The sequence below is a fragment of the Pan troglodytes genome, chromosome 2, assembly GCF_028858775.2.
Source record: "Pan troglodytes isolate AG18354 chromosome 2, NHGRI_mPanTro3-v2.0_pri, whole genome shotgun sequence".
NCBI lineage: Eukaryota > Metazoa > Chordata > Mammalia > Primates > Hominidae > Pan > Pan troglodytes.
Window position 1 is genome coordinate 40,897,917 of NC_086015.1, and position 21,268 is coordinate 40,919,184.

General features: G+C 44.6%; 1 protein-coding gene across 1 annotated transcript in view; it reads right to left on the bottom strand.

Annotated features, from left to right (window-relative positions):
* TRANK1 (tetratricopeptide repeat and ankyrin repeat containing 1) overlaps positions 1–21,268 on the bottom strand; it is a 118,529-nt gene that overhangs the window by 60,464 nt on the left and 36,797 nt on the right. Inside the window, exons 3-8 of the mRNA XM_009445153.5 lie at positions 16,217–16,343; positions 12,199–12,349; positions 8,730–8,848; positions 5,989–6,072; positions 5,294–5,432; positions 2,915–3,046 (exon numbers count right to left, since the gene is read on the bottom strand). Coding sequence (XP_009443428.3) covers positions 2,915–3,046; positions 5,294–5,432; positions 5,989–6,072; positions 8,730–8,848; positions 12,199–12,349; positions 16,217–16,343 — 752 coding nt within the window. The remainder of the gene's footprint in view (positions 1–2,914; positions 3,047–5,293; positions 5,433–5,988; positions 6,073–8,729; positions 8,849–12,198; positions 12,350–16,216; positions 16,344–21,268) is intronic.

The following is a 21,268-nucleotide window of genomic DNA, read 5'->3' on the forward strand; positions in this document are numbered from 1 at the left end:
TTTTTTTTTTTTGAGACGGAGTCTCGCTCTGTTGCCCAGGCTGTTGTGCAGTGGCGCAATCTCAGCTCACTGGAAGCTCCACTTCCTGGGTTCAAGCCATTCTCCTACCTCAGCCTCCCGAGTAGCTGGGACTACAGGCACATGCCACTATGCCACATGGATGTCAGGATACCTGGAGATGTGTTTTTTGTAAATCAAAGAGTCAGACAGGAACTATTTTTTTATTGAAGATTTGCAAGGTAGAGATACGTAAAGAGGGCACAATGATTGGTGTGGCACATTCTTTAACCATAAATTACTAGGCTAATGTTAGCTTTAGCACAGTGGTATGCTAAGACCCAGTTCATATCAGTTCATAAGAGCCAATTGTTTAATGTCCAGAAATGTTGCAAGCTGGTTGATAAAAATTAAAATAAAAAATTATATGACAAACAAAACCCATCACTTCCTAATAATTTTACTACATTTTGTTATTATCTATGATGAGGTTTCTTTACCTCTATCTTAAAATGTATCTGTATACTAAAAATAAAATATAATAACGTCCCACCACACATCTCTTCCCAACTCTGTGTTGCATGACATCACATTGGTACCGTGAATTATGCCACCATGGGAGTATTTCCAAGCTGGTCCAACCCATGGCCCACACAAATTCGTAAATTTTCTTAAAACATTGTGAGATTTGTGCACGGACCTTCTTTTATTTTTAAGCTCATCAGCCATCGTTAGCATTACTGTATTTTATGTGTGGCCCAAGACAATTCTTATTCCAATGTGGCCCAGGGAAGCCAAAAGATCAGACACCCCTGATTATACCATGGAACTCAAGAAATGCTACAATTCTGAGCTTCTGTCTTGAAGAGCTAGTTGTTTGCCAGAATATCACTGTCTTTGAGAAGGGACTAAAACACAGAAAAATCAAAAGAACAGATAATAAATAACAAGGGTTAGGATGTGAAGAAGCTGGAATCGTCATACACTGCTGGTGGCACTGTAAAATGGTACAGCCACTTTGGGAAACAATCTGGCAGTTCCTCAAAAGGTTAAACATAGTGTTACCATATGATCCGGCAATTCTACTCCTGGGTATCTAGCTGGGAAAAATGAAAACAAATGCCCTGTACACAAATATTTACAGCAGCATTATTCATAATAGCCAGAAAGTGGAAACAACCCAAACGCCCATCAACTGAAGAATGAATAAACAAAATGTGGTATATTTATACAATAGACTATTATTTGGCAATAAAAAGGAATTAAGTATTGATTCATTCTACAACACAGATAAACCTTGAAAATATGCTGGTGAAAGAAGCCAGTCACAAAAGGCCTTATATTCTATGATTCCAGTTACATGAAATATCCAGAATAGGCAAATCCATAGAGACAAAAGGTGGTGATTGCTTAGGGCTTGGAGACGGGAGAAACGGAATGACTGCTAATGGATGTGGGGTTTCTTTTTAGGATAAAAATGTTCTAAAATGTATTGTGATGTTACTTGCTCAACTCTGAATAGATCAAAAAGCATTTAACTGTACACTTTAAACAGGTAAATTATATAGTATATGAATAATATTTCAATAAAGCTCAAAAATCCATAGACCCCTTCTCCTTTGTTTCCCTAGATATAGGTTCCTAGGTCCCAGTTCAGTGGGAATGACATTAGAGAAACAAGCCTCGCTGGGCTCCTCCTGAGAGATGCTGAAGAGAGGAAACTGCAGCTTCCTACGAGTAACCCACCAGACCAGAGGTCCCCAAAAGGAGGCCTTCAGGCTGGTTCTAGTTCACAGGCATGTTTAAATCTGAGCAGACAGCTGAAAAATCACAAGATTTCACAGTTTTAAAAAATCCAGATTTCTGGCTGGGCATGGTAGCTCATGCCTGTATCCCAGTACTTTGGGAGGCTGAGGCAGGTGGATCACTTGAGGTCAGGAGTTCAAGAACAGCCTGGCCAACAGAGCTACTAAAGTTACAAAAATTAGCTGGGCATGGCGGTGTTTGCCTGTAGTCCCAACTACTCGGGAGAGGCTGAGGCAGGAGAATCCCTTGAACCTGGAAAGCGGAGGTTGCAGTGAGAAAGATTGTGCCACTGCACTCCAGCCTGGGCGACAGAGTGAGACTCCATCTCAGAAAAAATCCAGATGTCCAACATCTCTTGCCATGAGAAGATGACAGCCCAGCCTGGTTCCTATGATCAGCTCCAGGCTGCAGCAGCACGAGGCACAAGCTCCTCACCACTCCCTGTCACCTCCCTTCCACAGAGGCTGAGAGTCCACTGTATGTTCTTCTCTATCCCAAACAGAAAGCAAAAACTGAGGGGTCTGAGAGTTTCAAGAAAAATGAGTGACATCAGAGAGCTCTGAGAGAGTGAACACAGCCTTCCTGCTTCCCAGGCTAACATGGTGCACCGGTGTCAGAAGAACCAGCTTTTCCTCTCATGTGCCAGCCTCACTCGCTCATGTGCCCAGTCTGGCCCCAGCAGGTATGGGAAGATGCAATCCCTGTGTTAGATTCTAAGTGCCATGAAGGCAGAACCATGTGCAGTTCAGTTCACGATTCCTCTCTACCAGCTAACACAGATTTGGCATAAAATAAAATGAGTAACCATGTGATGAAGGAGGGAACAAAGGCAGCCAGGAGCCCATGTTCTTGAATGATTCAACCCCACAGAAGCCATTTCAAGGTGAAAGAGCTCCTGAAGCCCAGCAATTCTTCCTTCTCTCACCTCACCTTCTTTCTGCATTACAGCTTACCCACCCACCCACCAAAATCAAGTTTAGTTCAAGAGGAAGTTTAGCCCTCTGAGCCAGCTAGGGATAGAATGGGTAAAACAAGGCAGTCGGTGGTGTGGGTCCTCAAAGCCTGACACCAGCCAGCCACAGCGCACCCTCTGGGTAATGCCACTACTCACGCTTAACGAGGTATCCTGGGGAGTGGGCAGCGACGACGTGCAGGACAGTGCAGCCATCCCCATCCTTCTGGTTAATGCGGCCTTTCCACTCGGGCTTGTGATCCATTAACCACCGGAAAAGATGGTTTTCTCCTGAAGGGAATTAAAATGACTTACTAATGTTTTCCACATACAGAAAGTCAGCAAAGTTAATTTGTGCAGCAGCAATAGATTAAAAAGAAAGAAAGAAAGAAAATCAGCAAAGCAAGTCAGTGTGGACCACGCTAAGGTAACCAAATGAGGAATCCAACATACGTTTCCACTCACCACAAACAGGTGTGGGGAGACGCAGGCGTTTGTCAAGTGAGAGGATGAGTTATAGAAAGCTACCCATAATCATCGTAGGTCAGGTTCCCTAGAAGCCTGAGACAGGGATTCTTATACATGTGACTGAGCGAGAGATAGCATGAGAGAGAGCAAGGGAGGCAGGACAGGTAGGGGAAGCAGGTAAGCAAGGTAGTGATCCTAGTAGGGTCACTCCAGCCTGACCTCATGAGCAGCCCTGCAGCAGGAATGCACCACAGCCTGGAGCCACCTTGAGGCACTGGGGCTGGCCTTTTGAATCCCCATGTCAGTCAATCAAGAGCTACAGAATGCACTCAGGGAGAGGCAAGGTCCAGAGAGAACCTCTCTGGGAAGTGGTTTCTGTTGACAAAGAGCAACTCTCTGCCCAAGGGGCCAGCTGTGGGTTGTTAGCAGCTAACATTGACAACAGGTGGGGGTGAGGGGGGTTGGTGGCAAAGAGGATCTGGGTGAGGCGCAACAGCCTCCACTTTAATAATCAAGCCAGTATCTCTGATAAGATTACCCTACTACATTACTATCAATAAGACATATATATTGAATTCTTTTCCCAGACTCCTTCCTTGGAGTTCCTGAGATCTAGGAAAGCCACGCACCTCTGCCAACTCTTTGGATGCCAATTTGTCACCATGTCAGAGTTCTCTGAGAAACAAATCAATGATTAAAACGTACCACCTTGAAGGCTCAATCTTACTGATACCACCTATAATCACAGGAACTAACTTAAAAGTAGACACAATGGGGAATCATGACATTCATAACCAGAGCCACGCTTCTCTGCATTCCAGTTTCCTCACTTGAAACTGGGAGGATTAGATTACGTAGCTTTCAATCAGGCTTTACTTTTAAATGTTTTATCTACCAATCTCTGTGTAAGAATAAAATCTCTTGGCCAGGCATGGTGGGGCTCACGCCTGTAATCCCAGCACTTTGGGAGGCTAAGGCGGGTGGATCACTTGAGATCAGGAGTTTGAGACCAGCCTGGCCAACATGGTGAAACCCCATGTCTACTAAAAACACAAAAATTAGCCAGGCGTGGTGGCGGGCGCCTGTAATCCCAGATACTCGGGGGGCTGACGCAGGGGAATCGCCTGAACCCAGGAAGCAAAGGCTGCAGTGAGCCAATATCACGTCACTGCACTCCCCCAGCCTGGGCAATGGAGTGAGACTCAGTCTCAAAAAAAAAAATATCTTATAAATTCCCCACTACATGAAATGAATAACACCAGGACAAATCTGGCTAAAGCAAAGACAGGGGTCCCAGGCCTCAAGCCCATGGCCACCTCCCACACCCCCATTCCTGGGGAGATGATACAGCCTACAAGAGGTAGACTAGACAAGTTCTCTTGGCCCTTTCTGGCACTAAAGTGCTATGGGTGAATGTCCCACAGTGCTGCTACGTGTGCTTGGAAAGAAAAACAAACTTCTATCTAAAGTGTGAGTGTGTGCATATGTGTGTGTTAATGATAAAATAAAAATATTTTTAAAGTTAAAGCCTATAACCAGATGGCGAAGCTTAAAAAAGAATTTCATGAAAATAGCAGTCCTTTAAAAGAAGCACAGCCAAACTGTATCAGCAACAGCTCATGTCTCCCTTGGGATACCCCCAGCCAAGGGACTATGTTGTGTGTCCCACAACACAGCCATCAACCCTAGAGTGAAAATGAACCGAGAGAAATAGACCAAAGCTGCCTATGCCGGAAGGAGGAAACTCTGCAGGTCTCCTGGGAGTGTTGCCCAGCAACAGCTGTCTGTCCTAAGTCCCTTCCATGGGTCCCAGGGCTCCATCCTCCTGCCAGGATCTGTCTAGAATCACAGAATCCTTTCCGTTTGGACCTCCTGCAGCTACTAGGTGCCAGGAAAGATAAAAATGATACTATTTTCCTGCTGCTTCATTCATTTGAATAATCAGATCATTTGAATATTCAAATGGTCTGCATTCAAGTGACTTAATTCTCGTTTCACTTGAGCTCAACAGAGTTCCAGAACTAGGCTAGAAGGGCAGCTTGGAGGGTGGAAAACTGGGAGAAGACTCACTGGCTTGGATACAGAGTCGCATGAGGGCATGAAGGGGATACGGTCCTATAGTCTCAACACTTGCACCAATGGAGATGAGCCACTGGACTAACTTGGGCACTTGTTCCATCTTCTCATAAAGTCCAATGAAAACGTATTTCTGGGGAAAAAAAACACACAGGACAAATTATGGAAGTCACTAATCAATATGAAGCTTCAAACTCCTTTACCCATAAAGTATGGAATCAGTAAAACTTGGATTAGCTGTGGTCCAAGCCTAGGGTTATTATAAATAACAAATTTGTGGTAAGGCAGCTGAAGGAGAAAGTACAAGACACAAGGAAGTGTATGTTTCAAGAAATCGCCTTGCGAGGCGCAGTGATTCACGCCTATAATCCCAGCACTTTGGGAGGCCAAGGTGGCTGATCACCTGAGGTCAGGAGTTCGAGACCAGCCAGGCCAACATGGCGAAACCCCATCTTTACCAAAAAATACAACAATTAGCCGGGCATTGTGGTAGGCGCCTGTAATCCCAGCTATTCGGGAGGCTGAGGCAGGGAGAATTGCTTCAACCCGGGAGGAGGAAGTTACAGTGAGCTATCATGCCACTGCACTCCAGCCTGGGCGAAAGGGCGAGACTCAGTCTCAAAACAAAACAAAACAAAACAAAACATATATATATACATAGATATAGATAGATAGATATATCACCTTACCTCAAAGAGACTTTTCAGTGATAACTCTGGGACATGAATATTTCTTGGTAATCGGTCTTTTTTTGCTGACAGAAGCAGAAATGACTGGTGGGAGAAGACAGAAAAGGCTGGAATAATAATGTTCTCCACATAGGTTATTAAAGCAAAAAAGTTATTTTAAGCTTTAAAACAAGCAAATAAAAAAAAAAACACTCTCTAGCCTTGTCTTTTTTTGAAGTGCTTGCCAAGTTTTTCAGCTAATTGCTGTGACAATTAAAGTCTCTGTCTAGCCAACTTCCTGTTCCTGCTGAGGACTAAGGCCCCTCCACACTTCCTCAAAGCCTGCTGAGGACAGGAGCAGATGATGTTATGCAGCATTTCACAGCATAGTTGCAATGAGATTTAAAAAAAAAAAGAGTAATTCCCTGCCAAGTTCTTAAGGCTTAGCAAGTGGAAGACTCAAATCCTTTAGAAATATCCCATCCCAATCAATTATTCCTCACATCAGCGTTTTAAAAGCCCCAAGTACTTGGAGCCCATTAGACCCTGTCAATGGTGTGCTGCAGCCGGCTCCTATCAGCTACTGAGTTGATGATGCACATCTCCTCCTAACTCCAAGTCTTGTATGTCATATTAGTAGCTGGAAATTGGCCATGGTGAGAGTATTTATACTACCAAAGTTAGCAAATGCTACAAATCGGGACCTTTTCTTTTCAGAGACCCAGTTGTTAAACTACTGACCCTATCTAAAGTTGCTGAAGAGACTAAATCCCAGAGAAGTTAAGCCAGTTTTCACAGGTCTCACAGCACATCTTAAGAAGCCCCTACTGAGATCATTCAGGTATGCTAACAGGTCTAAGAATTCCCGGCTCTGTTATGACCATGACTGGAGACCCAGTCTCAGCTCCAACCTCTCTCATGTATGGCTTTTGCCAGTGGACTTAGGACCACAGGAACTGAGCCCATGGCCACATCTCACTTCTAGTTTCTTTCAGATTGATACCCATTCTTTTTTTTTTTTTTGAGACAGAGTCTCACTCTTGTTGCCCTGGCTAGAGTGCAGTGGTGCAATCTCAGCTCACTGCAACCTCTGTGATGCCCATTCTTAACTTTTTGCCCTAAACAAGCCTCGCTGCCCACACTCAGCCCCACATGATAAGTTCAGCATTCTAGTGGGCAGATTGCTGGCCTTTTAAAAGATGCTTCTGTCTGCAGTATTTGGGAATTACCAGAGCCTCACTGCAGGTAGGATGTTGGACCTGCCACTTGGGCTGGATTCCTGGGCCCTCCCTTGACTGGCTGGGATAATAATCTATTAGGAGTTGCCTGTCTCCCATTCTCTCATTCTCTGCCTAGGCCATGGAGCTCTATTCATGTCCACCCCACACTGGGAAGAGAGGAAAGGTTCTTTCCCTGAGTGCAGTAAATTAAACTATCTTCCTGCTAATGAGGCCTAAGGCCTCCTGCTCACAGATCTACCCTAGCACTTGGAATCACAGAATTTCAAAACTTTTTAAAAAATAAAGCTGGAAGGATCCTTATAAATCTCTTACGCCAGCTACCTTATCCCAAGAGAAAATATCTCAAATGTCTTTTAATGGGACCCTGAATTTCTGACTACTGGTTCCCCAAGAGTTCAGTCTGCCTTCCTCAACCCTGCTGCCTGCCCTCCCAAGATTTTTTAATACAGGGGTAAGCTTCAGGGAGCCCACGGCTGGACTCCAGGAGGTTTCCCATGAACCCCCTGAAACTATACACATAATTGTCAGTGCATGACAAGAGAGCCCCACAGATTTCATTAGATTTCCAACAGAATCCATTACCTTGCCCAAAATTCAAGAATTGTCTATTCTAAAGTCATCCAACCTGCTAGGATCAGGAGTCCTTAATAGGTTGCCCTTGTTTTTGGTGACTTTTCTGGACTGCCCAACTTTTGAAAGCCCAGCAGGGCTGTTCTAACCAAATTCGTAGCTTGGCCAGCCCATTCTCATGAGCACTTATAGCCTATCACCAATGACGACTACTATTCACTGGGCACTTAGAATATGCCAGGTATTATAAAACCCCTCAGCTCAATGCCTGGCACTGTAAACCTTCCACAAACGTTACCTGATAGGTGCTCTTGTCCATTATTTCTGATTCTCACCAAAACTCTGAAGAAATAGGTTTATATAACGCAACTTACAAATGAGGAAATAAGACTCAAATGGGAAGTAATTAGCCCAAAATAGTAAGTGGGGGATTCTGATTCAAGGACACATCTGTGTGACACTGAAGCCCAGACCTCCATAGTCCACCCACTCCTCCATTCCATGGATTCCTGGCCCTGGGTTCAGGTCCTACAACCTCACTTAGCCACTACCCAAATGTTAGCAGTCCCTCAAAACCACATGGGAACCCTTGTGAGCAGCCCAGATAGGTCATCCGGGCACACACTAGCTAAAGCAGTATTTAAAAGGATTGTGAAAATGAACACACAGCTTTGTTTTTCTCATTCCATATTACCATTAGCATCTGTACTTTACATTTCTTTGATGACAGTGGAGACACAGATCTAAGCGTTTTTCCCATTTTTAAAAATAAATGGAAACTGGCTAATTAATCTATCTCAAAGACTTTTCATCTTTAATGATATCCTAGTTAAAAATTTACCCTGGCATCAAGATCAACAAATAATAAATTACAATCCCTCAATGCCAATGGAAAGGAATCATTTCATCAAGAATGTACTCTCCCCATGAGAGCCATCTCCTTTTACTTACATGCCATAATCCTTTCTTCGCCAACTTTTCTATTACAGATTGCCACACTTCTGTTGGGAATCCAGTTGTGAAAATATGATCAAAGCAAGGCAAGAAACTTTGCAAAACAATGGAGTCACCTAAAAGAAAGTTTCATAATTTAGGGATTTTAATGTGGGGAAAGTCTACAGCATTTGGGAAAAGGTCCTCCAATTAAGTTCACACATAGACAAATGGTAAATTAAAGATACCCTAAAGAAAGGCATTTTCAAAGTAGTATGAAGTCCTTTATAATTGGTTCAAGTGGCAATTATTTTCAGTTCATCATAAAATCAATCCCCTAAGAGTTAAGCAGGATAATTAACATTCGCTTTGCCTTTCTAGTTGCCAAGCCCAGTGATATGTGCTTATATTCAATACCTCAAATAAACCACTAAGGAAGTGCCTATTATCTCCACTTATAGAGGAGGAAATGGAAGCTTAAGTTACAAAACTCACTTCCTTTAAGAAAAATGTGACAAATATTGTTACCCAAAACATTAGAAACTATGACAAATGAAGATAGGTTTCATGGCATATCATGCAGTTAGTTCATGACAAGAAACAAGACTGGAACCCAGATCTACCAACTCTTGTCATCAATACACATTCTTCTGACCTGGTGGCCCATCGACCTATTGCACCTGGTGATCCTCCAACCATATTTCTCAAATTCATGGATAAGAATGTCCAAGGGGACAGGTCAAGACTCAGAATAACTTGGCACCTCTTCCAAGGTTATTAATTTCAAAAAATAAGTAAATATCAAAACAAATGCATACTATATGAAATGATACAAAGTTTCCCATAAATATATTTTTCAAAATTTAGAAACTGGGCGACGACAATTTCTTTACCTTCCAAAAAGGAGTACTTTGGTAAAGTATTGGCTGCATCATCTTAAGAAGTCCTGTTAACTGCCCCGTTTCAGGTTGGGGGCAGAATGAAAACCACCCAAGTTATCTTAAGGGGCAGTCATCAAGAAGCAGTTGTTTGGAATTCCCATAACTCCAGCCTGGCTTCTGACAGAATAGTGACATTTAAAAGATGCAGAGGGCCGGGTGCAGTGGCTCACACCTGTAATCTGAGCACTTTGGGAGGCCAAGGTGGGCAGATCACCTGAGGTCAGGAATTTGAGACAAGCCTGGCCAACAGGGTGAAAGCCCATCTCTACTAAAAAAACAAAAATCAGCTGGATGTGGTGGCAGTGCCTGTAATACCAGCTACTAGGGAGGCTGAGGCAGGAGAATCGCTTGAACCCAGGAGTCGGAGGTTGCAGTGAGCAGAGATCGCGCCATTGCACTTCAGCCTGGGCGAAAAGAGTGAAACTCCATCTCAAAAAAAATATAAAAGATGCAGAGAAACCGGGGGCAGTGGCTCAAGGCTGTAATCCCAGCACTTTGGGAGGCCAAGGCAGGTGGATCACCTGAGGTCAGGAGTTCGAGACCAGCCTGGCTAACATAGTGAAACTCCATCTCTACTAAAAATACAAAAATTAGCCAGACGTGGTGGTGGTGCACACCTGTAGTTCCAGCTACTCAGGAGGCTGAGGTAGGAGAACCGCTTGAACCTGGGAGTCAGAGGTTGCAGTGAGCCTAGATTGCGCCACTGCACTCCAGCCTGGCCCACAGAGCAAGACACCGTCTCAAAAAAAAGATGCAGAGAAGTGCAGGCCAAGTCATTGGGTTTGAAAGAAAATGAAGCCAGCCCTGGCTACTGTTGGCAAAAGACTGACTGAAGAGCTGTGACCCATCAGCACCTATCTAGAGACTTTCCACTTCCCTGTCTAGGGGACATGGCTGCACCTGCCTCTAACTCCTTCCCACTGCCTGCTACTACTCTAGTCCCCTCTCTGTACCAAACTTGTCAAAATCTGTGAGATTCCACCTACAGACCACAGAAGTTGCTTTCCCACAACTGCAATGGGAACAGTTTGATTGATAACAGTCTATCCATTGTCAGCTGTGGTTTCCCCATATTTAAAAACCAAAGACCATTTTTCAGAAATTCTAACATGTGCCATTTTTCATATTCTAATATCTCTGAAATCAGGATGTCTTACAATCAATGTTGTCTTTCACTGGCAGAGCATAAATTAATAGCACATCTTAGTGCAACTTAAATTTGATCAAACACCATATTTAAAAACAACAGCCTAGGTATTGGCAGGACTTTAGACTGCACCATCACTGCCAAGGAGTGAAGTTTATTACACTGTGCTTTACCAGTTTCTGGTTTTGCCTGATCTGGGCCACCGACAAAGCTATGTCTTAGGCCAGGTCATTAGAGTAGTAACTTAATGCAGTGACACAAAAGCTTCCCCTCCCTGCTAGGCTGAACACTTGGGTCCTCCGCTGATTCTGCAGTGCCAGGTAGTGAGCTTCACGACCCTGACATGGAGCACCCATTATCAGCTTTCACAGGACCCGCCATCGGCCCTTCCAGGTCATCTTCATAGCAAACAAATATTTTCTCAATAGACTGGAAAAATACATGTGAAAAAGTACAGGAAAGTCCAGGCATGGTGGCTTACGCCTGTAATCTCAGCACTTTAGGAGGCCAAGGCAGGTGGATTGAGGTCAGGAGTTTAAGACCAGCCTGGCCAACATGGTGAAGCCCCATCTCTACTAAAAATACAAAAAGTTAGCCGGGCGGGGTGGTAGGCGCCTGTAATCCCAGCTACTCAGGAGGCTGAGGCAGGAGACCCTTTGAACCTGGGAGACAGAGGTTGCAGTGAGCAAAGATCGTGCCATTGCACTCCAGCCTGGGCAACAAGAGTGAAAATCCGTCTCAAAAAAAAAAAAGAAAGAAAAAGAAAAATTACCGGAAAGAGCAAAAGTCACATCAGGCGAGTAGTATAAATACGGAAACCCCTATGAATAGCAACACAAAACACTTAAGAAGTCTGAAACCAGCCGGGCAGGGTGGCTCACACCTGTAATCCTAGCACTTTGGGAGGCCAAGGTGGGCGGATCACGAGGTCAAGAGATTAAGGCCATCCTGGCCAATATGGCGAAACCTCATCTCTACTAAAAATACAAAAAAATAGCCCAGTGTGGTGGCGTGTGCCTGTAATCCCAGCCGCTCGGGAGGCTGAGGCAGGAGGATCACTTGAACCCGGGAGGCAGAGCTTGCAGTGAGCCAAGATCACATCACTGCACTCCGGCCTGGTGACAGAGTAAGACTCTGTCTCAAAAAAAAAAAAAAAAGTCTGAAACCAAACTCTCAAAGTTTTAGTCATTTATGCGAAAAGGACTTCATTGTTTTCACAAAGGCAGAAGCCACCGAAGCATCCAAAATGCTTTCTAATGTGTGAACTAGATTCATTAAACTGCATAAATCAGCCACAAAGAAACACCCAGAAATTATCTCCCCATGAGCCTGAGTCCCCAGGAGCTATTTCAATAAAATAGCAAGGACTTTACAAAAAGTCTCCCCAGTTCCAACTTACTGCTCATAGTGGTGAAGACTCCAACAAGGAAATCAGCAACCGGTGCCTGGTCTTGGCTTCTCTGCACAAGTCGCAGACCCTCAAAAAACATGCGAGCGGCTTCGTAAGGCTGGTGCAATCTTAGCAAGGAATAACCAGCTCGGTAGTATCCCTGGAACAGGATAAAAAGCAAAACTGTCATGTACCACATCTCCTTTAACCTGCTGGTGAAAGAAAAAGCAAAACTGGCAACATGGGAAATCCAACTCTAAAAGTCTGACTTCTGGCTGGGCACAGTGGCTCATGCCTGTAATCCTAACATTCCGAGAGATCAAGGCAGGAGGATCGCTTGAGCTCAGGAGTTGGAGGCCAGCCTAGGCAACATAGTGAGACCTTGTCTCTACTAAAAAGAAAATAAAAATTAGCTGGGTATAGTGGCACATACCTTGTAGTCCCAGCTACTCAGGAGGCTGAGGTGAGAGGATTACCTGAGCCCAGGAGATAGAGGCTACAGTGAGCTACAGTCATGCTACTGCACTCCAGCCTGGGCAACAGACTTATATCCTGTCTTACTTCTATGTAAACATGGATTTCTAACCAACACTGGATACAGGGTTTCCACATTATATTCTGTGCCACATTGCTCCTGTCATTTAACTGCCAAGAAAAGAATCACTTTCAAATCCATGACTGACATAGCATCTAACATATGACACAGAGAGAAGAAGGTCTGCTTTCAATTACGTCTCTGGTTGGTTGGTTTGTTATTGACTGATTGATTGATTGAGACAGGATCTTGCCCTATCACCCAGGCTGGAGCGTAGTGGCATGATCCTGGCTCACTGCTACCCTCTAACTCCTGGGCTCAAACTAACCTCTCATCATAGCCTCCCAAGTAGCTGGGACTACAGGTGTGCACCACCATGCCCAGATAATTTTTCCATTTTTTGTAGAGACAAAGTCTTGCTATATTGCCCAAACTGGTCTTGAACTCCTGGCCTCAAGCATCTTCCTGCCTCGGCCTCCCAAACTGCTGGGATTATGAAGCCGGGGTGCAGTGCAAGTGAGCCACTGCACCTGGCCTTATTTATTAATTCATACTTCAAGTCACAGCTTGGGCCAGAACAAAAGAATGAAAATAATCCTTTGATTAGTGTTCAGGAAAAGAATGAGACTGACATGAAAACAAAGGTGTTTTTCCTGCCCCTTTCAAAGTAAACACAATTTCCACTGGGTACGTAAGAAAACAAATTGTAATGACAAACATTGAGATTTACTGAGTTCTACATTATAAGCAATATTCACGAGAGGCCAAAGAAATATTTGATTTCTATAGAAAGAAGAAAATTACAATGATCAATAGAAGAAAACGGTCTAGTTTTGCCTATATACAAATAATATGACTCTTGAATGGGAATAAAATGATATTGCCTACCCCACGTTGATCACCTGAATCAGCATCAGGGATCTACCAAAACAATTTTCTGTCTCAGATAACAGAAAGCCGGGTGTAGTGACTCTAGCCTGTAATTCCAGCACTTTGGGAGGCCAAGGCAGGAGGACTGCTTGAGCCCAGGAGTTCAAGACCAGCCTGGGCAACATAGTGAGACCCTGTCTCTACAAAAAAAAAATTTGTTTTCATTAGCTGGGCATGGTGGTGCAAGCCTGTAGTCCCAGCTATTCCAGAGGCGGAGGGAGGAGGATCACATGAGCCCACGAGGTGAGGCTCCAGCCTGGGTGACAAAGCAAGACCCTGTCTCAAAAAAAAAAAAAAAAAAAAAAAGATAACAGGTGTTCACCAACTGGGTTCATAAAAAAGGAAGTACTTTAAAACTCCACGTAACACCAAATTTCTGGCTATTTAATGATTTGTTTTAACTTTCATTTTGAAAGTCTAAAGACCTCAGATAACAATCAAAGAGAGGAGGAAAAAAAGTGTGTTTCGTTTTTTCTAACTAGGCAAGCTGATAATCTCCCATTTCTTTGCCTTCCTCAGATTCAAGGTTTTTTGTTTTTTTGTTTTTTTTTTTTTTGAGGAAGATGAAGGGGATCAGAATATGCCACCCTAAAATATGCCACTTTGGCATAAGGATTATTTCGAGCTGAAGGTATCTGAGATTCAACAGATGCAAAAAGAAGCCTCCCCTGAGCTTCACTTAACTGATTAAAAAGCAGAAACTCTGAAGAAATGAGGACTGCCATAAATCTTCTCTCCCAGGGAAGTTTTATGGCCATGAAGAAGAGAGAAATTGAGCACCAAGACTGGCCTGAACAAACCTTGCTAAGATAGCCCCTTATCTTCCATTACGTTCCCACATATATACACCTTCCCACAGTTTGCAGCCCCTAGAGACCTAAAACTCTTTTCCTTTATCTTGTCGCATCCCCACAATTTATTATTCTTTATTAAAAATATCATAGAAGATCTCAGGCCTGTCCACATTTTTTGGAGCTTTACCTCTCTTCTAGAAAGATTCCTTTGACACATAAAAGTGAACATCAAATGAAATCTGTGTGCTTTTCTCCCGTTAATCTGTCTCTTGTCAATCTGATTTGCAAGGCCTCAGCCACTGAACCAAAAGAAGGTAGAGGGAAAATTTTTTGCCTTGCCTGTAGAGGACAATTGCGGTGGGGAAGGGGAGAGAGGATGGAGAGAGACTCCCAGGAGTTCTGGGTAAGAACTAGGAAGTGGCCCTGGTTGCTGTGCTGTCAAGGGCTGCTGCAGGTTTGTCCAATCAAGGAAGAAGCCCCTTGATGTAAGAGCATCAGGTCCCTTGGGCCACAGTCACAGCCTCCACTTCCGGGATTTGGGCAAAACCCAAATATTAATACTGTCCCAGCGAGAGGATTGGGAATATCCTAAAATACCTTTGGGAAGAAATTTCCCAGGAATGCACTCCCATTTTCAAAACTAGTCAATAAATTCTAAAGCAGAGGTATCCAATCTTTTGGCTTCCCTGGGCCATATTGGAAGAAGAATTGTCTTGGGCTACTTATAAGATCCACTGACACTAACAATAGCTGATAAGCTTTAAAAAAATAACCGCAAAAAAAAATCTCAATGTTTTAAGAAAGTTTATGAATTTGTGTTGGGCCACATTCAAAGCTGTCCTGGTAAAATATTCATCTTCCAACAAGAAGTTTAAGAGTCAGTGTCTACTTATTATGTAAAATATCCAAATCCCTCTCTTAAAGTTAAAGTACTCTATAGGTCAAACCTCCACCACTCCCTTTCCATTGTATTTTGTTGCTAGCAGTCACACATTATGTGTTGCTTCAGATGCTCCAGAGTGGCTATTGAATTTAAGGCCTCTGAATGTAATGCTCTTTTTCTCCCCAGATTGAATGCAAACTACTCAAGAGCTGGGATGAGTCTTCTGCTCCTTTTGTCTGCCTTGAGGCACCAAGAACAGTAAAGGTGCCATGAAGAGTGGCACTCAGGGCATTTCTGATGAAAAAACAATCAAATGATGTTTATTGACCTTTGTTAACAATCTTAAAGGGTCTTAGTGGCCTCTCAAACTCCATGATCTCTCTGAAGAGCTGGTTTCTACTATAAGAAATGCCTTCTGAAAAATTGGTTTTGTGTCACCCACCCAGCTTGCATTTGAAGTAAAGCTTTGCTCAGATGAAACTTGCGAACGGCAAAGAACATGCACAGATTATGAGTTTGGGTGTAACTATATCAGAACAAAACAAGTTCCTCTGTGATCTCCATTGTGCTCCATCCACTAGGAGGCCAAGCTCTGCTGTTCCTACAAAGTGCATTTCAACACTAGGCGATCCTTGTTTTTACTCTTCTCCAGATAACGATCACATGCCCCATGGGCATCTGTCTGAAGATGCAAAGAGATCTAGAAGAACTCCTAGCATTTCCACTTTTAAAAGGAATGGAAAGAGGCAGGCTAAAAGGAAGGAGGCAGCAGCTGCCACCCCCAGGTGCCACTGCCCCACACTTTCTCTCATCCTTTCATACCTTCATCCACCACCCCAATACTCTCAAGTCATCTCCCCACACCTTCACCCTCCCACCCCATACCTTCACGTAGGTTGGATCCCATTGGAGACATTCCTTGGCAGCAACAAATGCCTCATTCCACTTCCCAAGGCTGAAAAATGCATTTGATTTGTTGCACAGCAGCACAGCCAAGTCCCTCGGGGGAACCCTGTAAGAACAAACCGGTGGTCTGTCATGGTTCTGCAAATACAGAAAACAGTCTGTGAAGTCCCCCCATTCGGTGCTGGCTGCTGCCATCAGGAAGGGGGTTTCAGTAGGAAATGACTCATTCATGCTTATCAGATCAGTCTCCCAGACCCCAAAAGAGCCTGGAACATTTACAATATATAAATCTGTCCTTCCTCACTCCCAAATACTCTGCTCCCGTCTTTTAATGACAATTGTTCTCAACAGGTTGGTTCCATCTCTCACTGATCTCCACGCATAATCATTTCATCTCCATTGCCAGCCCTCAGAAGAATCGGCTTCAGGTAAGAGGCCTGTGCAGGCCCTGGGAGCAGGGCCTATAAGGCAGGGAATTCCATAGTCTTGGTACCCACAGTGTAGACCAAAGGGGATGCAAGAACTCTGGGTGAGTACGGCCCTGGCCCCACAGACTCCTGCCTGTGAGGAGGGGCACAGCTGGAAGATGGCCAAAGGAGGGCCCTTTAAAGCGCAGCAGGGCAGGGATGGCTCTGGCCTTGGTCTAGAGGTAATATAGCTGCAAGTTAATGCTGAAACCAGGCCAGAAGAAAAAGGAAAATTCAAAGCAAACCACAATATGTCAAGAGAAGCCCAGCTACCAATGGAATATAAGACACACAAATAAAAAAAGCAAGCCTTATGACTTCTTTTTTATTTAATATCTTTGAGACAGAGTCTCACTCTGTCGCCCAAGCTGGAATGCAGTGGTGCAATCTCGGCTCACTGCAACCTCCACCTCCTGGGTTCAAGCACTTCTGCCTCAGCCTCCCGAGTAGCTGGGATTACAGGCGCACACCACCACACCCGGCTAATTTTTGTATTTCTAGTAGAGATGGGGTTTCACCATGTTGGCCAGGATGGTCTCGAATTCCTGACCTCGTGATCCGCCTGCCTCAGTTTCCCAAAGTGCTGGGATTACATAATTAAGATATTAAATAGGCCAGGCGCAGTGGCTCATGCCTGTAATCGCAGCACTTCGGGAGGCCAAGGCCGAGGCGAGGAGTTCGAGACCATCCTGGCCAACATGGTGAAACCCCATCTCTACTAAAATACAAAAAAATGATCTGGGTGTGGTGGGGTGCACCTGTAGTCCCAGCTACACGGCAGGCTGAGGCAGGAGAATCGTTTGAACCCAGGAGGAGGAGATTTCAGTGAGCCAAGATCGCACCAATGCACTCCAGCCTGGCAACACAGCAAGACTCCGTCTCAAAAAAAGAAAAAAAAATCTTAATCGTAAAAATAATACAAATCACTGTAGAATAATACAAAAATCACTGTAGATAATGCAGACAAGCACAAAAATATTAATAAACAAAGGAAAAATCACCTCCATTACTGTCCCCACCCTCGATGTTTTGTGTCTGGCTTCTTTCATGGCCCAACATTCCCTCTAGGTGAAGGGATGAGGCCCCAGAAGCACACAGGAGGCAGTGGGGTCAGGCAGTGAGGGATCAGCAAGGGAGCAGTGACCGCAAGTGTAAGAGATGCCATGGTGTCCATCCCAGACACTCTGGCCAGTGCAGCCATTCCCAGCTGCAATGTCTGTTGGCTGCAGCTAGAGGTTCTCAGCACCCTGTTCTCCAGAGATTTATCCTCAGCCTAATGAGAGCTACCCTCTCCCCAGGAAGTTAGACCCATACTAGGGACTGAACTTCCCCCAACCCCAACTGCCAAAAAAAAAAAAAAAAAATCCCTGGGTAGGCCGGGCACAGTGGCTCATGCCTGTAATCCCAGCACTTTAGGAGGCCGAGCGGGCGGATCACAAGGTCAGGAGATCAAGACCATCCCGGCTAACACGGTGAAACCCCATCTCTACTAAAAATACAAAAAATTAGCCAGGCGTGGTAGCAGGTGCCTGTAGTCCCAGCTACTCGGGAGGCTGAGGCAGGAGAATGGCGTGAACCCGGGAGGCGGCGGAGCTTGCAGTGAGCCGAGATCGTGCCGTTGCACTCTAGCCTGGGAGACAGAGCGAGACTCTGTCTCAAAAAAAAAAAAAAAAAATCCCTGGGTTGAAGCCCTAACCCTCAATGTGACAATATTTGAACATGGAGCCATTGGGAGGTAATTATGTTTAGCTGAGGTCATGAGGGTGGAGTCCTCACAATGGAATAAGAAGAGACACTGGAGAGCTTGCTCTCCTCTCTTTGCACGTGACACAGTGAGAAGGCAACCATCTACAAGCCAGGAAGACAGCCCTCACAGGGGACAGCTTGATCTTGGACTTCCCAGCCTGTAGAACTTTGAAAAATAAATTTCTGTTGTTTAAGCCACCCAGTCTGTGCTATTTTGTTATGGTAGCGCAAGCAGACTAATATAGCCCACTCCCTAGGATGACTGCCGGGAGCCAGACAGCCTAAAACCAGTGACTGACTGATATGAGAATCAAAAGGTTAACCTCCTTGCCTCAAGATGGAACCAGCTCTGCAGTATGATTCATGCTCCAGAGCTGCCTATGGGATCAGGCAAATCTTGCTTGGTTTAGACACCATCCCTGCTTAGAGCCTTCCTTGTGCCATCCTGCCTCCCTCAGTCCCCTTTCTCCTGCAAGTACGCTGTAAATCACATGCACTTGAGTCTCAGTGTTAGCTAGCTGTGGCAGGAAGGCCAGCAGCAGGTGATGGGCAAGGGGAACAGTGTCAGGAAGGTCCCACAAAAGGCAACATGAGGGTCCAGGCAGAAGTCCCAGTAGGGGTCACACAGTAAGTGGTGGAGCTGAGCTTTGAACACACATAGTGTGGGGTCAGTCTACAACCATAAACACTACACAATACTACCTCTTTCTAAGAAAGCTGAATGTTTGCCTTGATCGAGGATCTCTAGACCCAGCTCTGACACAATTCTGATATGTACCAGGACAAGGCAGAACTGCAGAAACTACAGACACAAGCTAATTACACTCAACTCAACCTCAACTAGAGTGTAGACATCAAGGAGATGGGAGGGGGAGATGGAGCCGTGTTTCAGTAATTTAATTTGGTGCCATTTCCTAGCACAAGTTTAGGTTGTGTGCACCCTACAGATGCCAACATCTGCTCGATCTACTGCAGCTGTTCCAAAAGGATGATCTGGGAACTTCTGGGGACCCTCAAGGCCACTGCAGGTGATCCACAAGGTGAAAATACTTTCACAGTTGTGGTAAGCTGAGTAATGGCCCCCAAATACTGTTCTTTTTATGGAAAAAGACAAACTTTTGTGATTAACAAATGATGTAGCAGATGTGATCAATTTAAGGATTTTAGGAATAGGAGATTATCCTGAATTATGATAAAATCACAAGGGTCCCTATGATCGAGAGAGACAGAGGGAGACAGAAGCACAGCTGAGGAGAAGGCAAGGTGATGACAGAAGCAGAGATTGGAATGATAAGCTTTGAAGATAAAGGAAGGAGCCACAAGCCAAAGAATACACACCGCCACTCAAAGCTGAGAAAGGCAAGGAAGTGCCTTCTCCCCCTCAGAGCCTCCACAAAGAACCAGCCCTGCTAACACCTTGATTCTAGCCCCATTAGACTCATTTAGAACTTCTGATCTTCAGAATTGCAAGAGAAAAAATTTGTATTGCTTTAAGCCCTAAATTGGTGGTAACTTATTACAGCAGCAACAGGAAACTAATACAATAAGTAAGACATAATGTGCCTTATTCATACTCATTCCCTCACACTCACACAGGGAGTTTTCCAGAAGCCATATGACATGTGATATTGCAACAGACTGAATACAGATGTAAGAAGCCAGCTGTCTTCTGTGGAGACAAGACATTAAGAAGGAGATTTACAAAAATGTACAAGTTTTTGTTCTGGAAAATATACTTTAAAAATACAACATGTAATAGATTTACTGATATATTTATTTATTTATTTTTGAGACAGAGTTTCACTCTTGTCACCGAGGCCAGAGTTCAATGGCACGATCTCGGCTCGCTGTAACATCTGCCTCCCACGATCAAGCGATTCTCCTGCCTCAGCCTCCCAAGTAGCTGGGATTACAGGCGTGCGCCACTACGCCCAGCTAATTTTGTATTTTTAGTAGAGATGGGGTTTCACCATGTTGGCCAGGCTGGTCTTGAACTTCTGAAGTCAGGTGATCTGACCGCCTCGGCCTCCCAAAGTGCTGGGATTACAGGTTTGAGCCACTCTACCCAGCAAATTTATTGATTTTTTTTTTTTTTTTTTTGAGACGGAGTCTGGCTCTGTCGCCCAGGATGGAGTGCAGTGGCGTAATCTCGGCTCACTGCAAGCTCCGCCTCCCGGGTTCACGCTATTCTCCTGCCTCACCCTCCGGAGTAGCTGGGACTACAGGTGCCCACTACCACACCCGGCTAATTTGTTGTATTTTTAATAGAGATGGGGATTCACCCTGTTAGCCAGGATGGTCTCGATCTCCTGACCTCGTGATCTGCCCACCTCAGCCTCCCAAAGTGCTGGGATTACAGGCATGAGCCACCGCACCCGGCCAATATTTTTAAATAAATACATATTTTATTTTTTTTATCAGTTTTAAGTTCTACCATACTGTATTGACAGCTACAGCCTACATAAACAGAAGACGCTCTTTAGGGTCCTCAGCAATGTTTAAGCATGTTGTGATACTACAATGTTTGAGAACAGGTCTGCAAGAAGCTGAAGGGGCAAGGAAAGAGAAAGTGAACCTTAGTGCCCGGCGGGGTGTGTGCTGTGGCCACGGAGTAAATGGCATAGATAATAAAGAAGATGAAATGAATGACAACGAAGAGGTTTGTTCGAAGACTTCAGCCATCCCATTAAATCTGACCCCTAGCCAGCCAGAACGGGAAGTTTTGTTATGTTTATCAACAGTCCTCTATGTTTCACTTTCTATTTCCCTTCTTACACAATCCCTGTTCACTTCTAAGCTGACAATGCAGAGAAGATAA